The sequence below is a fragment of the Accipiter gentilis genome, chromosome 18 (genome assembly GCF_929443795.1).
Source record: "Accipiter gentilis chromosome 18, bAccGen1.1, whole genome shotgun sequence".
Classification (NCBI taxonomy): Eukaryota; Metazoa; Chordata; class Aves; order Accipitriformes; family Accipitridae; genus Astur; species Astur gentilis.
Window position 1 is genome coordinate 27,349,214 of NC_064897.1, and position 16,977 is coordinate 27,366,190.

The window sequence follows — 16,977 nt, forward strand, 5'->3', positions numbered from 1 at the left end:
GGTGAAGCTTGACCTCCTTCTCCATGGAGAAAAGCCACCCTTCCTTGGAGCCAAGGTGGAAGCGATGAGCATGTTCCCCTGACGCCCAGGCGAGCCAGGTCCCAGCCTCCCGGCAGCTTGCAGGACTCGCATGGTGCTTCTGGGTTTTACATTCACATTCCTTCCGCCTTTGCAAACTGCCCCAGCCTCTCCGCCGCTCAGGGAAGAAAAGCCGAGAGCTGCTATTTGCTGGGGCCCATGTCAGAGAAAGCAGTCCCCTTTCTCCCACAGGTGTTTCACACTGAGCACCCAAGATCAGGACTTATCTCTAGTCTAGGTTTTTGACAAATGGGTTTCACTCCTGCCTTGGGCCATCAGTGATGTCCCAGCCCCAGGCTGCTGTAGTGCTGCTTCTCCAGCAGCTCCCACATTACACAGACAGCATGAAGCTTTCCTCCCGAGAAGAGGACTAGGAGGACAAGACATACTGACCCACTGAGCCTCAGGCCCTGCAATGACCAAAAACTCAAGATCAGTTCAGAGAAGTCACCCAGACAGCACCACGCAGAGGCAGGTTAAGTACAATCTATATTATCTCTATATTTTTATTTGTCATCATATTTGCTCATTTCTGCAGAGTATAACGTCACAAAGACCAAAATAGAGAGAGCGGCTTGTCGCTGAGCTCACATCAGTTAAACACGATAGGTACAAAACTAGGTGACTCTGTCTTATTTATCATACATTTTTTTTTTTTCAGTCATTTATATACAAAGAACTACTCTATATGGAAAAATAATAAACAAATCCCATGGGTATGTTACATGGTAAACAAAAAGGAAGGAAGGAAGGAAGGAGAGGGGAAGCAGGTGAGGAAGAGCAGCTCCAAGGGCCTACTCCTGGAACCAACACATTTGTTGGGGCCCTGGGCTACCGCAAGCAGACCTGCAAGACCACAGATGCCTTGGCCTCCTTGGTCTCAAGCTCTGGGTCTTGTAAGATATTTGTTTCTCCAAGCCAGAGCGGCTTCAGAGCCAGTCCTTGCTCTGGCACTTGCCTGTCGTGAGGGACAGCAGGAAGCTCAAAGATGATTTTGCGTGGTGTTAAAAAATATATACGTATATAAAATTATAATGCATGGCAGCTGGCTGTTGTTTGGGCACTAGTTCTTCACCAGGCTTCTCCAAAGGCAGCTAGTGCAAAAGGGTTATACTTGAAACCACTACATACAGGAAGCTTTGAGAATATCCAGATCCTCTGCACAGCATATATATGCAGCATACATCTCAAAATAATTTTAAGAAAACGCTTCCCCAAGCCTAGATCACTTTCAAGCTCAACAGGGCAATCCCAGAGATTTCAGGTCTCGGCCACCCAACGCCATGAAGATTTCCAATTAGGTGACACCAGGACATCATCAAGGCCTGCAAACGCAAGGAAAGGGGAGGAAGGGATCACATCCCATGCCCCGCTTTCCTAAGAGAGAGGGGAAGTTTAACACAAATACCTCACACTAAAGGACTATTCATCAAAGCCATGGAAGATGGAAGGAAAGCCCATTCAGACTTAAGCCCTGCTTTCCAGGTGGCTTATGGCATGAGAAAAAGGAGTTTTACACCAAGCCCACACAAAGCCTGGCAGATAGTGTGTGCATGTTCATTTAAGCAGCGACAGATTTAGGAAAAGCAGTAACTAACTGCATGGCATCACAGGATGTGTGCAAATGGGGAAATCCAGCAGCAAAGAAGCTGCTGGATCCGCTGACCCTCCAGCTCCCTCAAGAGTCAGCACTGTTGCTCCCACCTCCTTCACCATCCACCCAGACACGCGAGTACAGAAGGAGATGCTGTCCTTAAGCCTTCCCCTATCTTATCCTCACAGCACAGAGCAAACCTGCCTCTCTTCAAGCCCTTTTCCTCCAGCTCATGACCACAGGCTTCTGGCAGGGGTGCTGAGGAAACGAGGTGCTCTTTGCTCCCAGTTGCTTCCGAGAAAGTGAATGAGCAAGCACGTAGATTAGGATACACGAGGAAAGGTAAACTCCAGGCAGTAAACCAGACCCCAGTTCTCCTAGCAGAGCAAGGAGAGCAATCTGGAAACACTCAGGTCTGCTGATGGCAGGGTAGGCATCAAGCGGGAGAGGAACAGAGAAACTACAGCCAAGAACAGAGCAGATTGCTCCAACCTCTCCATTTTGCTTCCTGCTTGGGGGTAGGGGCATCTGATCCGTGGCACTTGAGCGTGCTCCCCGCTCCTCCCCTAGACTGTTTTAAGCAAGCAAGAAGCTTTTCCTGGTCCCTGGATAGATCTACAGAGGGATCATTTTTATTTTGGTTCCACTAAATACCTAGGGGGCAATCCAAAAACCCAACAAAAGCATGGGGAAGCTTCTTTTCCCACTCCCATGGATGCTGGCTCCACCCTTGATAGCACTGCAGTTGCTGCATAGCCTGTGAAATGTGCAGCAGCAGCAACTGCTGCCTGGGAAACTAAGAGGGACAATTTTAACCAGCCAGGTCATGTCAGGTTTCAACTCTGCTCCAGTTTAGCCCAGAACAGCTACGGACATAAAAAAGCAAAGGAGTGTGCAACATGCCTTCCTGAATATTCCAGCCTAAGGGAAAAACTTGTGCAGCTCGCAGAGGAAGTCAGTGATGACAAGCATGAGGAGAGCTACCTGCGAGAGACCAGGACCTGTTCTGGCAGCTACCTCGTGCAATCCACGCCTTTAAGACGGGCAGCTCTATCAGTGGGTGACAGGAAACAAGAAGAAAAAACGTTTTAGTGTTTACATATCTTCCTTTCCCAAAGAGGGATGAAAGGGCCAGAGCGCTACAGACTTCCACCATCTATCACAGCCAGTCCTCAGTCTTGTTAGCACAAGACAGACGCTCCAGGGAGGCTTCTTGCCACAGGAACGCAGGGGAGATGTGAGGCTTGGACACCTGGTGATTAGAAAACCCTGCCCTTGTGAGACAGTAATTCCATCCCTGCTGAGCTTCAGCAAGCATCAGCTTTGATGGGGAGCAGGGGGGATGCAGGGAGTGGAGGAACAGGAAGAAAGTCCTGTCCTTTTCCCCCTCACTCACTCAAATACAGGACTGCACAACCAGGTGCTTAGGAGGGTGGCAGCAGATGCTCCTTACTGAGCATTCAAAGCAATGGCTATAGAGAGACCAGTCTCTGGTCTGGTCGTCAGGAATGCTTATCACTGCATCCTAATCCCATTTCCCAAAGATCACAGAGATGTTAGTACCAGGGAGCTGGGGGAGAAAACTGCCTACATCAAACGTTCAGGAAGAGGAATACAAAGCAGTCACATTGTCCGGTTGGAGAAAAAAAAAAAAAGACAAAACCCAACATTTTTGGCCACAACTCCAGGCCCTGACCAGTCACGCTCCACACCAAGCTGGGCAGGTGTGGGAGGCCAGAGCCCCAAACCCTGGAGCTTTGCTTCAATTAATTCCAGTTGATTGCTGCTGTAAGGAATGGGATCAAGAATGGAGTCCTGGCCATTCCCCCACCTTCACACTGCTCATCATGTCCGTACCACAAAAGCTAATGGGAAGTGCCCACTTCTGCAACCTGCACTCTCTAGGAAGTGATATGACTTGCATGTTTCTGCTTCAATAAATTAAAAAAAATAAAAAACAACAAACGAAGGAAAACGACAGCCTGTGCTGGCAGTTTCCCCTCCTAGAATTCATCATCAGAGCTCAGCAAGAGGGTCTTCTCATTGTCGCGGCCACCCGAGCAGCTGTGGGAGCGTGAGATAACGTGACTGCCGTTGCGCCAGGGTGGACCGTGCTCCAGCGTTGACTGCTGGGTGTACTGCTGGTAGGCTGGGGAGAAGTTGTGGATCGCATCTTGGACAATGTCATGGGGGTTCATGGTCTCCTTGAGGCTGCTGGAGATGCTCTTCATGGGAGCACAGCGACCTGTTAAGGTAAGACAGGGAGGGACAAGTGAAGAATACTGCTGCCTTCCCCCACACCCCTTAACATGAAGGTAAGGAGAACAGGGAACATGCACTCCTAGATCCCGCAAAAGTTACTTTACAGACTTCCTTAAGCAGCTGCTGAGGAAATGCCACATAAATGGTGTCAAATTTACCAGTAGTGCTCCTAAATCCAGCCACTGCTAGCCAAGTGAATCCACCTCAGCACCAAATGGGGGACATGCCATGAGAATCGGACATACCCACAGCGACAACCTCCACTACACACTACCTGTGCTGGCTTGGGTGTGCAACGAAGACAGTCAGGTAGGGAGGAGCTCCTGTAAAGGGTTTCAGAAGACAAAAACTAAGGAAATTCTAAAAATATAGGAGAAATGGCACTTGCCATTCCCACTCACTGGAAATTAGACTGATAGGCAGTATCAAAGTGCCCACAGGAAAGAGATCATAAAAGTGGAAAGCAGTGCAAAGGAGGGAAAGGAGGGGAGCAGGCAGTACTAGAGGCAGAAGCACCCCACGGGTGGAGGGTGTCACAGTGATACCGTGAAGGAAGCAACAGTTAGAGATTGTCCCACCCAAGTGCTGAACACAGAGAAAGGCTATGTGTCCTTCTAGGAGCCGCCATTTCTCATGGCTTCTAGGTCCCGTTTCCAGCATGGAGCTTCTGGCTCTGCTCAGTCCTGGGGATGAGCTCCCCAAATGACCAAAGCATGCTGATCATCTGTGGCAATTATGAAAGTGAAGGGAGGCTGGGGTGAGAGAGCAAACCGGCTCCTTTGAGAGCCTGTACAACTCTTTGGAGAGAGATTTGCACAGTTCTGATGGAAATGCTCTAAAGCTAGATGTTATGCCACTGCCCACAGGGCTGTTTTACAACTTATGATCCAGACAACCCTAAAGCAGCTGTGTGAGGCAGTCGAGTTACAGACCTATAAGGATGAGGGAACAAGGAATAGAGCAGGCAGTAGGCAGGCTGGGTATCAGGACAGGACAGCATCCCAATTAAAAACCAACAGAGACAAACATACAGAGCATGCTGTACCTACCGTATGGCCCATATGATGGAACAGCTGCATCAGGGACCAGTGGCCAAAGCAAGGGAGAGATAAAAAGGAGAGGAGAGACAGAGAAAGGGGGGAGAGAGAGAGAGAGGAAGTGACAAGAACTGAACAAGACCCACCACCAAAACATCCCCCACTGTACTGGCCAGCAGTTTACCCTTTCATCATTCACAGATCTCATCTCCCCGAGCTCCAGCCACTGTCCTTCCAGAACCTCTGGGGCTCGCTGGGATGGAGGGATCATCTACATGAATACTACCCAAGGGCTGCTGTCTTCCCACACCTCAGCACAGACTTCCCCCAGCAGGAAGGAACCCCTTTATTTGGAGAACACTGAATGTACTTGCATAGACTGTGCATGAGAACCCCTTTTTCCCAGGGATAACATCCACCTCCCTCTTCCCCAGAATAAGATTTCTAGCAGCCCAGCCCTCACAAAGTCATTACAGGAAGATCCTCCTCCTTCAAGCCAAATGTATTGCCAAAGCACAGCCTCATCTTCCTGAGCCAGATTCAAAACAGAGCCTGTTTCAGGCCCTGTCCCTCCTGCCTTCAGTCTGTTGCACAATCTGGAGCAACGGAGTTCCCCTTTGGGGAGACAGGAAGAAGGACAAACCCACTCTACCAAAAGGATGCAACTTCTTGCAGCCCTCAGGTCTGCAACAAGCTCTCGTGGGTGGCATACTGGGGAACTGAAAAGGGAACAACGCAATTTAGGCAAGGTTTCTGCCCTGCAGAGCTGTTGCACAATTAATCTGTTCAGACACCACGGAGGAGGGGATGTGATGTTTTTCCAAGCACTCAGGTTGGGAGTCATATCAGTGTGTTGGTTGCTAGAGGGACCAGTCTCCACCCAGTCTCGCTACCAAAGAGACATGCCATTTGTGCTGGCATATTTCCTACCTTGGGCATCAAGTCTCTTGTCCACATACACCTTGTATGTGAAGGCATGGCGTAGGGCGATGGCTGCAAAGAACATCTCCACGCAAATGATGAAGTCCTGATATCCAGCAGCTACAGTGCCTTCACCCACAGACACATTGGCAGAGTGGATTTTGGGGATGGCACCACACTTTTCCAAGATGGCCAACAGCATCCCTAAACAAAGCAACAAGCTCATGTAAATGTGCAGAAAACATGATCAGATACTGACTGCAAGGAATGGAAATAACTGTCTGTGCTGTATGTCCTAGATGCAAACCCATTTAATGCAGGAGCTACAAAACTAGGGGTAGATACTCCCACCTATGCTCACCTGTACAACAGAGAAAGGAGGAATGAGGCAAACATGTTTAAGCAAAGAATGTTCAAACACTGACCCTCTTCTATTCTCAGCTGATGCATAATCTGTGGAACTAGCTGCTGCAGGACTTAATCAAGTCCAGAAGGGTAAGAAGCAGTCAGGTATTTCTGTGTGCACTTCTGTCATCTCAGCACTTCCACTAACTAGAGCAAAAATTAAGGTAACAGAGCTTTTCATTTAAGCATTAAGTGGTCTTGACACACCATTGCAAGATAGATATTTCTCCCTGTCCAGAGTCAGGTGGCTGAAGAATTCTAGAGACGGCAGAGAGTGTGTGACCAGATGGCTCAAATAGACAGCTTATTAGTTTGTCTGTAGACAGGGAGGATGGGCCATACTCCAACAGCCTAAATTCCACCTAAGTTCCTACTCAATTAGTCTTTGAAGTACAACTTGGTAAACTTAAGTAGGGCATTGAATAGGGAAATGCTTAGAGCCAATTAGTAAGAAGCACTAAGCTTAGGTGGAATTTCAGCTTTCTGAATGTGCCTCTGCATCATGGGTATGTATTCTGAATGTCCTTCCGCTCGGTGGTGGTTCTGTGGCAGCACAGACTGCATTCAGCCAGCTTGCTGCTTCACATGAATCACAGACATACCATTAAAATTTTATTTATAGAGCACTAAAAAAAAAGTACTGAAAATTTTTAGATGTGCCACTTTAATCAATAAAATGGCAGCATGCAGATAAAAATGTTGGCAGCTTGTGCTTTGCGATTGTTCCAGCAATGCAAAGGACTCTTCATCCAAACAGCTCATTTTGCTACGCAGATATGCTTGTGCGTATGCCCAGGGATAGTGAGGATTCAGGAGCATAGAAACAAAGATGAAAATGAGAAAAACAGGTTTCCCAGAGAAAAGCACTGGAAGACTAAAAAACAAATATAATAATAATACAGAAAGACATTCTGGCTATTAATCAGCATCTACTCTATCAACTCTAGTATCTGAGTCCCTGCAGAGAGCCCTTTGTGCCTACCAAGCGACAGGAAAAGCAGCTCACCTTGCCAGAAGGACAGGAAGATGACAGACTTCACCATGAAGAACTTGAGGACTGGGCTATAGGGACTGAGCAGCTCACGTGTGGCAAAGTAGAAAAGGAAGAGGGCATACAGTGCCAGGCTGACAGAGATGTTGTAGATGATCGTCACATAGAGGTAGCCGCTGGTTACACTGGAAAGAGAAGGTATATGAATGCTTGAAATTTCAGCATGATCTTTTCCCCTTGCTGCTGTCACTGGGGAGTCCTAAGACTCTGTTTCCTTCCTGCCTCCCTGTCCCATTCCCTCCCAAAAACCAAGATAGAAAAAAACTGAAACCAACAGGCTTATCCCTGCCCTCTTTTCTGATGTGCATATTCAGCCCCTGTTGTCCCCCTGCCTTTGCCCATGGGCCAGCACACACACTGACAATAAGCACAGCTGGGCAGAGAAGGGCCAGCCAAGGCTCGCATGCTAGACAAACAAACTTACTCAAAGTCACCATCCTGGTACTTGCCGAAGGCCTGAAGGATGACTGTGCTGATCGCCATGAGGGGCTTCACCACACAGAACTGCAGGGTAGCCTATAGGAATGAGAGAGGAGGAATGAGAAGGCAGGACGTGCAAGAGGCCAAGTTCCCAAACCAGAACCATGACGGAGTGTCCACTGGGACAACTCAGCAAGGCAACACAATCCAGCATCAACAAGGAGTCTGACCCTGCCACTTGTTAACTGATCATGCTTGAGGACTGCAGCACCCAAAAGGAGATAAAGGAGATTCAGAAGAAGTATGTGTGCTATCGACTTGTCCAGAATGGAAAGAAAAACCTCTCTGTAGGTTGCTCCTAGAAGCTGCTAAGCTGCTCTCTTCCAGAGCTGTTTTTCATAGGCTGTACTGCAGCACATTTATGCAAGGTAACAGCATGAAAACCAAAAAATCCCACACTGTGCTATGATACGGCCACGGCAAGTTTAACAAAGCAATACTGGGGAAGGGAAGCAAACTCCAATCCACAGTTGCCATAAAGCTAGGCAAGAAGGTCGCCTGTATAGGAGGGGAACCCAGCTCTCTGAGGAGGAACTTTGACAACTGCCACCATATTAAGGCATTTTATATACACAACAATGTGTGTTGTGAGACCAAAGTTAAGAGCCACACACGACCTTTACTGAACCTCCCTAAAGGCTCTGTGGCACTTGGGATCAGCTCTATCCATTCTGCCAGCATATATCACTGCTCCTATTGGGATGACTCCTGTCAAAGCCACCCCATTCTTCATCTTTCTGGAGATGTTGAACTTCAAGGTCCTAAGAGAGTGGAGGGTTATGACCCTAAAAATGTCACTCATGTCTCCCTGAAAGAGGCTGGAAGAGCCCAGGCAGGTGCTGACCTGTGTGCTTGTGGTGAGGGCTGTGTATGGAAAGAAGGCAAAACCAAACAGGAATAATTGCTTTGGATACAATGCAATTTGTTAGTGGTCATAAGACTTCAAGGAGATTAAAAACCCCAGCACATGCCAGTTAGTGAGTCATTGTAAATATGTGAACTGGAAAAGGTCAAGCTAATTGGTAAACAACTCTGTCCTCTGAGCTTCCCCTCCTTCCAATCTGGGGGGTGTTTTAACCATTTCCCTGCAATCCAAACCACCACATCCTATTTTTAGTTGCTTCCCTAGAAGATGCTACAGCATACAGGAAGCACATGGATGGTGTGTGACCCATCTGTGATGGTCACCAGACACAGACCCGGCAAAGAATCTTGATCAAGACATCTTTAAGAAAATAAGCTGTCCAGATTTTACACCACAGCAACCACCACACCACCCGACTGCTGGAGGGTCACAGGCAATGCAGGTGGACTGACTGACCCACAGCAGGCACCAGCCTGAGAACAGTTTGGCATGGGGGTGAAGATGGAAAGAAGGAATGGTTATAACACAGATTCTTTCAGGATGAAAGGGGATGGAAAGAGCAGAAAATAGGCATGTGATGGTGGGAGGTAACAGGAGTGCTGGAGTGCTGAGAATGGGGATAAAATGGGCAAGGTGCTCCTTCCAGCAAATTCCTCTTCCTGATCATCATGATGGTGGATACCGCACAGATCAGCATTGAGATGTGTTCTGTCACCCTTTTGCAGCAGCCTTCCCAGGAATTTGCCTTGAAAGGTCTTACTCGGCAATCCCAGAAGTCTAAAAGTACCAGAAAGCGAGTCGGTGTCAAAGATTTCTCACGAAGGCAGCATTTAATCTCAAGCCAAGAAGGACGGAAGTATTTAAACATCCCTTTGCAAGACACCTCCCTCAGCAGACTTAGCAGTTTGCAAAGGGCAGGCCTGACTAGAAGAATTGCTGCCAGAATTGCTGCTAAGCAAAGGAAAAGCAAAATATCTGCTTAAGCCAGAGTTACCAAATGAGCTGAAGATTTGTGGAAGGCAGCAGAACTGCTCCCCCCACCCAGAATGATCAAACAAAGGGTGTACAAATGAAGCCCAAGAGAAACAGACAAAGCAGCATACTGGGAGCATGTTAGAAAATAAAGTATCAGGGAAGAAAACAAGAAGCCGTGAGGACAGAATATGGGACAGAGACAAACACAACAGAGAAAAGATGTGGTCCTTTGAAAAAGGCCAGTTGTGCTGCAGAGATTAACACTGGATATTCCTATGAGGCTGCAGTGTACCTTTGATGTTTCTGCATATTGCTAAAACACAGAAGATGGGTCATGATGTGGAAGAGAAGCCAGGGCAGTTATCTAGACCCAGTAACTGGAATTACAATGACCTGAGCCCTTTCAAAGAACCAGACCTGCTTCATGCTGTCTCCAGAGAAACCTCATGTGTTCATTTCAGAGAGCGAGCAAGGTCTTGATGCTCACCTGCTGTTTCATGGCAGCCAGAGGTGACTGACCTGGGATGAGCAGACAAGGGCTGTATCAAGGTTCAGATCTCCCCCATTCCCTCCCCCTCGACATACCCAATTCACCACAGACAGACAGACTTGGTGAGCAATACTCGGTTCCTCCTACAAAGCACTGTGTCACACTTAACCTCCACCCCCTCCTCAACTCCAGACCACAACAGCAGCACTGGGAATTCAGGAGGCTGTTACACAACTGTGGGGTGTCTGCAACACAACACAGCCATTCAATTTCTTGAAGTTGGGAGCTCTGCAATCCAGAAAGGGAAGAGGAAATCAGAATTTCTTCCCAGGGCTAACATCAGATCCAGGAGATCAGTTTGGTCTTTTGCTAGGGCCTTCCTGAAGCAGGGTTGAGTAGAAAATGTTAAGATCATTCCAAACAAACAAGCAAAACAACCCTGAAACACCCCCTCTTCTCAGCAGTTTGCAGGCCTCTCAAAACACTATTATAAACCCCCTCAAAGGAGTGCTCATCTCAGAAGTTCAGCAGTAAAAGGCACCATTGCCACCCCCACACACTTCATTCAGTTCTGGAGGATGGCACAGTTCCTCCAGCCCATACCTGTTTGCAGAACCTCAGGAATCCAATTGAATAGGTCTTTCCCCACAGGCAGCAAGTCCCATATACACAGCTGGACCTGAAAGAGCCAACACAAGGCGACAGGGTTCAGAAGCAAGATTTGGGCTAGAGTGCAAGATTCCTATCCTCTTTGTCTACCTCTCTGTAGCAAAGTTGCAAGACTGGTGCTTTCTCCAACCACAGTTACAGTTACAGCCATACCCTCTTTCAGAGACATGTTTAAAATAACATCCTGACCCCACACTCCAATCTTTTTCTTTTTTTTTGGTTTTACTAAGTAGCATGGGGAGAAACACAGATCCTAGAGGAAGCACACACAACCAACTGAAAACAGAAAAGATTTAAAGGAGGAGAAGGGAATAAGTAAAGAAACAAAGGAGTAGGCAGGTGTCCAGAAAAGCTGTGAATCAGTCCAGCTTGCCTAAGAGGATGTGATCAGCCTGATCTGTCTCAGAGCAGGGTACTGGTAAATCATCACCATCCATGCTGCCCAGTCACAGCAGACATCTGCCACCTGACACAGTTTTTTGGGACAGGGATAGAGGCATGGTAGATAGGCACAGAAGGAGGAGAGTGTCATGCTGGAAGCACAATAAATACTCACTCAATTGGTTTCCCTCTGATCTCAGACATGATGGAGCTCTCGCCTCCCAAGTACTCATAACAGAGGCTGAGAAAGTTGTATATTACAAAGGCTGCAAAGACATCAATCAGAGTAAAATGACAACCAACTTCAAAACAGGTGCAAGGACTAAGAGTACAGGCAACAGACCAAACATTAGCAGGGACTGCTTATGCAGCATCTTTCCCTTCAAAGCACTCCAGATTATTTTCACTGCATTTATCACCCTACCTCAGCACTCACAAGACTATCTGAACGGGAGTTTGGCCGAGGTCCCAGGCCAGTTCCATGACTCATGCCAAAAGGGTCACAGGACCATTTAAAACTGTGGTCAGTCTCTGTTTTACTTGGCATCTGTATGATGCCATTCTTTACAGGGTTCCTGTGCATTATTCCAGGACATTACACTGGTACTAAATAATTTGGAAAAGTTATCTCTGATCCATCAACCATATCTTATCTCCTGTATTTAACCTTTTAGGTGATGAACACAGTTTCTCTCTCCAAGATAACCAGACTATAGACATAAGAGTGAGAGAGGAACAGAGGGGTTTTACCAATCAGTGAAACTCTGTTTTCCTATCTGGTGGAGATTTTTGAAAAACAGGCTCTGTGCTTCATTTCCTCAGAAAGCTGAAATTTCTTGCATACTGAATAGCCTTCTCCTTGGGCTACCTCTTTTCTGCCTTCCCCAGCAACCTGGTACAGATGAGGAAGAGCCTTCTCAGACTGACCGCTAATACTCTGCCCCATTTCAATTCTCTTCAAGGCCCAGTTTTGCTGACACATATAAACTGAGGTGAAGACACTGTGGGGAGGGCTCTCATCATAACTACAGACATGTTTCCTTTTCAAGGGATCCAAATCCACTTAATTGTGCATGGAGTAAGCCTGTACGTGCCCTGTCTGCCACTCTCTTGACTTGTTATAATCACTGTTGGACCCTCAATACAGTTGTGAGATTTTTAGGGCAAGGACTGTACTCCTAAGTTTGCCACATACAGCCTTGGGGCTAAACGACAGACCAGGTGACTCTTCTTTCAACATTATTTTCTATGATTGTTTGTACCTGGACATTCCCTGGAATGCCAACACCCGAATCCTGGTTTTGGCCCCCAGCGTTGACATAATACAAAGAGAAAATAACTTGGGATGGAAACATAAGTCTTGAGGAACTTTGGAATAAGAACAAAAGCCTACTAAAGTACAGTGCTGAGAAGCTGACCTCACCAAGCAGCCAATTATTAGACCTGAGGTCAATTTTCCCACGTGGACGAACTTCCAAAGTCAGAGACAGACATCAGCTCAAATTCTTCTACAAGCATCCAAACTATGCCCTAGAAAGGATGTACTCAACACTCCCCAAAACACTCCTAGTCTCAAAACATTATATTTATGGCTTGTAGACATGCCTAGCTGGCAAGAATGCTACAGCACATAAAAGCCAGTGGTATACCTGCTTCTATGTATGTAATTGGGATATTGTTATTCCATCTGTAATCCTTGTTATTGAACAAAGTTAGGTATGTTCACACAGCAATGATTTTGTGAAAGCCTTAATTAGGAGCTAAAACACCAACCATGGAAAACTTATTTAAATAACTGTGGTAACCCCTTTTGCCTGCAATTTTCCTGCAACTTAGCTGACAGCTCCCAGCACCCAGAGGAGGAAAAGCTGAGCTTTTCCTATTGTCCTCCAGTGACCCCTGCCCTCTGATGTGGTCATTACAATAGCAGCTGCCCATTCCACAAGCACTAGGGAAGAGATGACATCAGAGGAAGAAAACAAAACAAAACAAAAAAGGAAAAAAAAAAAAGGGCGGGGGAAATACCTGCCCCTCTGCCCCTCCGCCCCCAAAAGAAATGAGTGCTAACTATCAAAGCTCACCACACCAGCAAAAGAACTCTTCTTCCATTCCTGATCCACATTCATCAGATGGTGCTCATGACATCAACATAAAAAAAAAATCTACTTGTGTCAGTGTTACCGACACCCAGTTTTTTACAGAAGCAGAGTCACATGAAAGAGCAACATTAAAATATGCTCCTCCTAATGCACTCTATGAAATGCAGCCCATAAATGGCCAAAGACAGCTTTCAAAATTTATTAGTAGGGTCTTCTCCCCCCATTCCCCAACAGAGCTCCTCCCCACTTTGCAACCTAAAACCTTCCCAAAAAAGAAAGGATGAGGTAGATGGCAAAGGAAGGAAGAGAACAAAAAGGCTGTTTTGAAGCGAACCCCAGAAAAAGCGAGGGAAAGAACCTGCTGACCGAAGGTACTTTCACCTCCACCTGTAGTCTTCCACACAGCCCAATGTGCCGAGGTGGGAGCACGGGCTGCCTCCTGAGCAGACGCTCGGATGTTTGCAAACTCCCCGAGCAAGCGAGGCAGAGGGATACTGGCTGTTGCTAGGAGAGGAGTTTTACAGAGCAGCAGGCTTCCTGCTAGACCTACACACGCACAGAGGGCGGGGAAGGAAAAAAAAACAGGCCCAGAGAAAGATGCCTTCTGAATCACGTGTGCACGTTTGCTTGCCATCTGCTGCTGCATCTCAGAGCATTGTCGTGGATGTGAAGGAGGGCGTGCTGGTCCCTTCAGCTGATTAACTTCTTCACATGGCCAGGGGCACATCTCTGCAATGCAGATCTCACCAGAACAACTGCACCAATGAGTTATGATTTAACAAGGGTATGGGAATAAACTGTTCTCAAAAATACACTGCTAGAGTGCAGTTTCTCCTGCTGGGTGAGTAGAGACTTCTTTCTGGATGAGATCAGGAGGGAAGTTTAGAGAGCATTTACTGGGGAGTAGCTGTTTCCCTTACATACAAGACAATACACAATACCACAGTACAATAGTGGTATTATCTGCAACAGATAACCAAAACCAAAGCAACCTGTAACTCATCTTGAACATGGTACCCTCTCTCCTGCAGGACTCCAAAGCACTTTACACCTCACCAACCCCAGCACATAGTGGCTGTGCTACTCTGTGCAAGCACACAAGCAGCCACAGGATGGGACCAGAATAATATGTTGCTAACAAACTGCACCAGGAAAACAGGACAAAGCAAGTGTCTGGCTGCTGAGTAAGTGATGTTAGAAGAGCCAGGAGCTAACTAATACTTTGCTTTGTAACACCCAGGTAGAATCAGATTTTTGGCTTTGCACCTTCCTGAAGCAAAGGACCCAAGAAAATCATAAGCTTTGTCTCTACAGAACGTTGGAGGGAAGGCTCAACACATCTTGTCATGTTCAGAGGCCAGAGAGAGAAGTCAGGTTGGGCAGGGCTTTGAGCAACCTGATCTAGTGAAAGATGTCGCAGCCCATGGCAGGGGTGTTGCACTAGACTATCTTTAAAGGTCCTTCCCGACCCAAACCATCCTATGAGTCTATGATTTTTCAGTCACTGAGCAAGCCATGGTCATCCAGTGAGGCACACCATAAAGCTTTGTCTCAGTAGGTGACAGCGATGCTTTCTCCATGTTCCCAAGCAGAAGCAAAAGTTCCCTCAGGGCAGAGGCTTCCCACCTCCCCCATTTTTTATCTCACCCCTCCTTACCTTCATAGCAGTCCCGCACTGTGCCAAAGTAAACATAGTACTGGTCATTGGTGAAGAACAGGAGACTGAGCCATGAGTCAAAGGCGTAAATGGGCACAATGAAGAGGATCCGAACAATGTAGCGCTGTTCATTTGGGCAGCTATAGCAGCGAAGATGCATGTAGATCTGAGAGGACAGAGAGGGGAGACCGGGATCAGTGGTAAATGGAGTAGAGAGGAGAAAGTAGAACTGGAGAGTCAATCAGGCCAGGAAAAACAAACGCAGTAAATCACCTCTTGATTGCCTCCAGCAGCCTCAAGGTGATGAACATAACAACAACAAAAATTGCAGTTATCACATGGCATTGACATAGCATCCCTTAGTTTGCAGAGAGGTGGAAGGAGGAGGGAAAGAAAGCAGAGGCATTTCTAATCTAGTTTCTTACAGCGAATTAATTTACTGTTATTATCACCGCCTTGACCGTATTCTTTTGTTCATACCTTTATTTCCAATTATCATTCCTATATTCCTGCTATCCTGTTTTAAGTACCTACAATTCACAACACTGCAGGCTGCTTTTCTCTGAAGAGGGAAGGAGCATGCCCTTAAGCGCATGCTCATTGTAAACACTCTCACTCTCTTGGCAGTTTTGGATGCTTTCAAGACTTTCACCTGAAACAACCTAAAAGAGCCCTTCACAGCACTGCCAAGAGCTGATGAGCCACAGCCCGCCTGCTCAAAAAGTGACATTCTGCACATCGGTGACAGCACAGCCACAAAGCGTCGTCCATCAAGTGAGCATCAAAGCTCATGCACTGTGCTCAAAGGAACCACGCAGCCACACCGCTTGTTTTGTCTGACTGCTTGCACACATGCCAATCCCCCTAAGTCACTGGCTGAGGGGACTGTAAGGTCCCCACCCTACCCACTCCCACTGCTCAGTTTGTTAGCCATCATTAAATCCTACACCTAAAATGCTTTTTCACAGAATACCCACCTCCTGGGAAAGGTATTGACCACAAGCATACCCTAAAGATGAGCACTACTTCTGTGATGGCCTAATAACACGTCCAGAGCTTCGGCCTGAGTTGCAGGTACACTTGTTGGCCACGGAGTCAGCAGAGGGCACATTCTCCAGAGGCAAGGCCTCCATACGACAACCCTCATCAAGCTGCTGACCCAACTGCTGGGATCAATAATAGCTAGTTTATTACATACATGCCTCACGACTGACTGATTTTACTGGCTGAAGAGGAGCAAGCATTTGTCTGAAACTTCACCCTGCATTTGTAGGTGCTGTGAGGATTCTCCAAGGTATAATGCACACATTGATGCTCTCACTTTTCCCTCATAAGGGACAGGGGGTTGTCTCTTCCCAGTTGTCTGTTGCTCATCTTTCCCTGCCTCTTGGCCAGATCTGGCCAAAATTACTGAAGGGCTCAAAATACTTTTGTTTCCTTTCCCTGTCCCACAAGGAGCTCACGAAAGCCTCATTTCCTGAGGAGAACAGGTTGAAAATAAACTAACAAGCCTTAGGGATATTTTTTCCTTGTGACAATCCCAGTGACACACCTCACCCAGCACAGGGACAGCTGACACTAGAGTTCAGATGACTCTAAGCTTTGCCCTTGGGATGTCACAAGAGCCCCGCGATCCATGCGCCTACAAGAGCACAGAAACTGCTGCCTTGTAACAAGACAACAGCGCATTTCAATCAACAGTGTCTCTCTGGCACTGACCTCCATTGGTTTCTTCGGAGAAAGGCATTAATGCCTAACTGTGCAATGCTATACTGCAGAGGAAAGATTTCTTCCTACCCTCAGTAGGCAATCAATTTGTGCTCTGAAGCAGGAGGATCCATGGCACTTGTAATTGTTACCCAAGCTGGTGAAACTGCAGGTGTTACTCTTATTCATCAGTGACTAATCCATTTTTGAACTTCACTAGCCCCTGTACTCCATCAATAGGCTGTAGTTTTCTAGATCCTAGTCATCACTCTGGAATCCACAGACCAACAGGTACAAAACACAGGT

General features: G+C 47.1%; 1 protein-coding gene across 4 annotated transcripts in view; it reads right to left on the bottom strand.

The window, feature by feature from the left end:
• Window positions 1–554: 554 nt before the first annotated feature.
• TMEM184B (transmembrane protein 184B) overlaps window positions 555–16,977 on the bottom strand; it is a 31,122-nt gene continuing 14,699 nt past the window's right edge. For 3 of the 4 annotated variants that reach the window (XM_049821720.1, XM_049821724.1, XM_049821722.1), the window contains exons 3-10: window positions 14,965–15,130; window positions 11,384–11,474; window positions 10,762–10,837; window positions 7,773–7,864; window positions 7,304–7,473; window positions 5,902–6,096; window positions 4,984–5,007; window positions 555–3,917 (exon numbers count right to left, since the gene is read on the bottom strand). In XM_049821720.1, the coding sequence (XP_049677677.1) occupies window positions 3,676–3,917; window positions 4,984–5,007; window positions 5,902–6,096; window positions 7,304–7,473; window positions 7,773–7,864; window positions 10,762–10,837; window positions 11,384–11,474; window positions 14,965–15,130 (1,056 nt within the window). In that variant the 3' untranslated portion in view covers window positions 555–3,675. The remainder of the gene's footprint in view (window positions 3,918–4,983; window positions 5,008–5,901; window positions 6,097–7,303; window positions 7,474–7,772; window positions 7,865–10,761; window positions 10,838–11,383; window positions 11,475–14,964; window positions 15,131–16,977) is intronic. The other variant, XM_049821723.1, reaches the window with a different exon arrangement.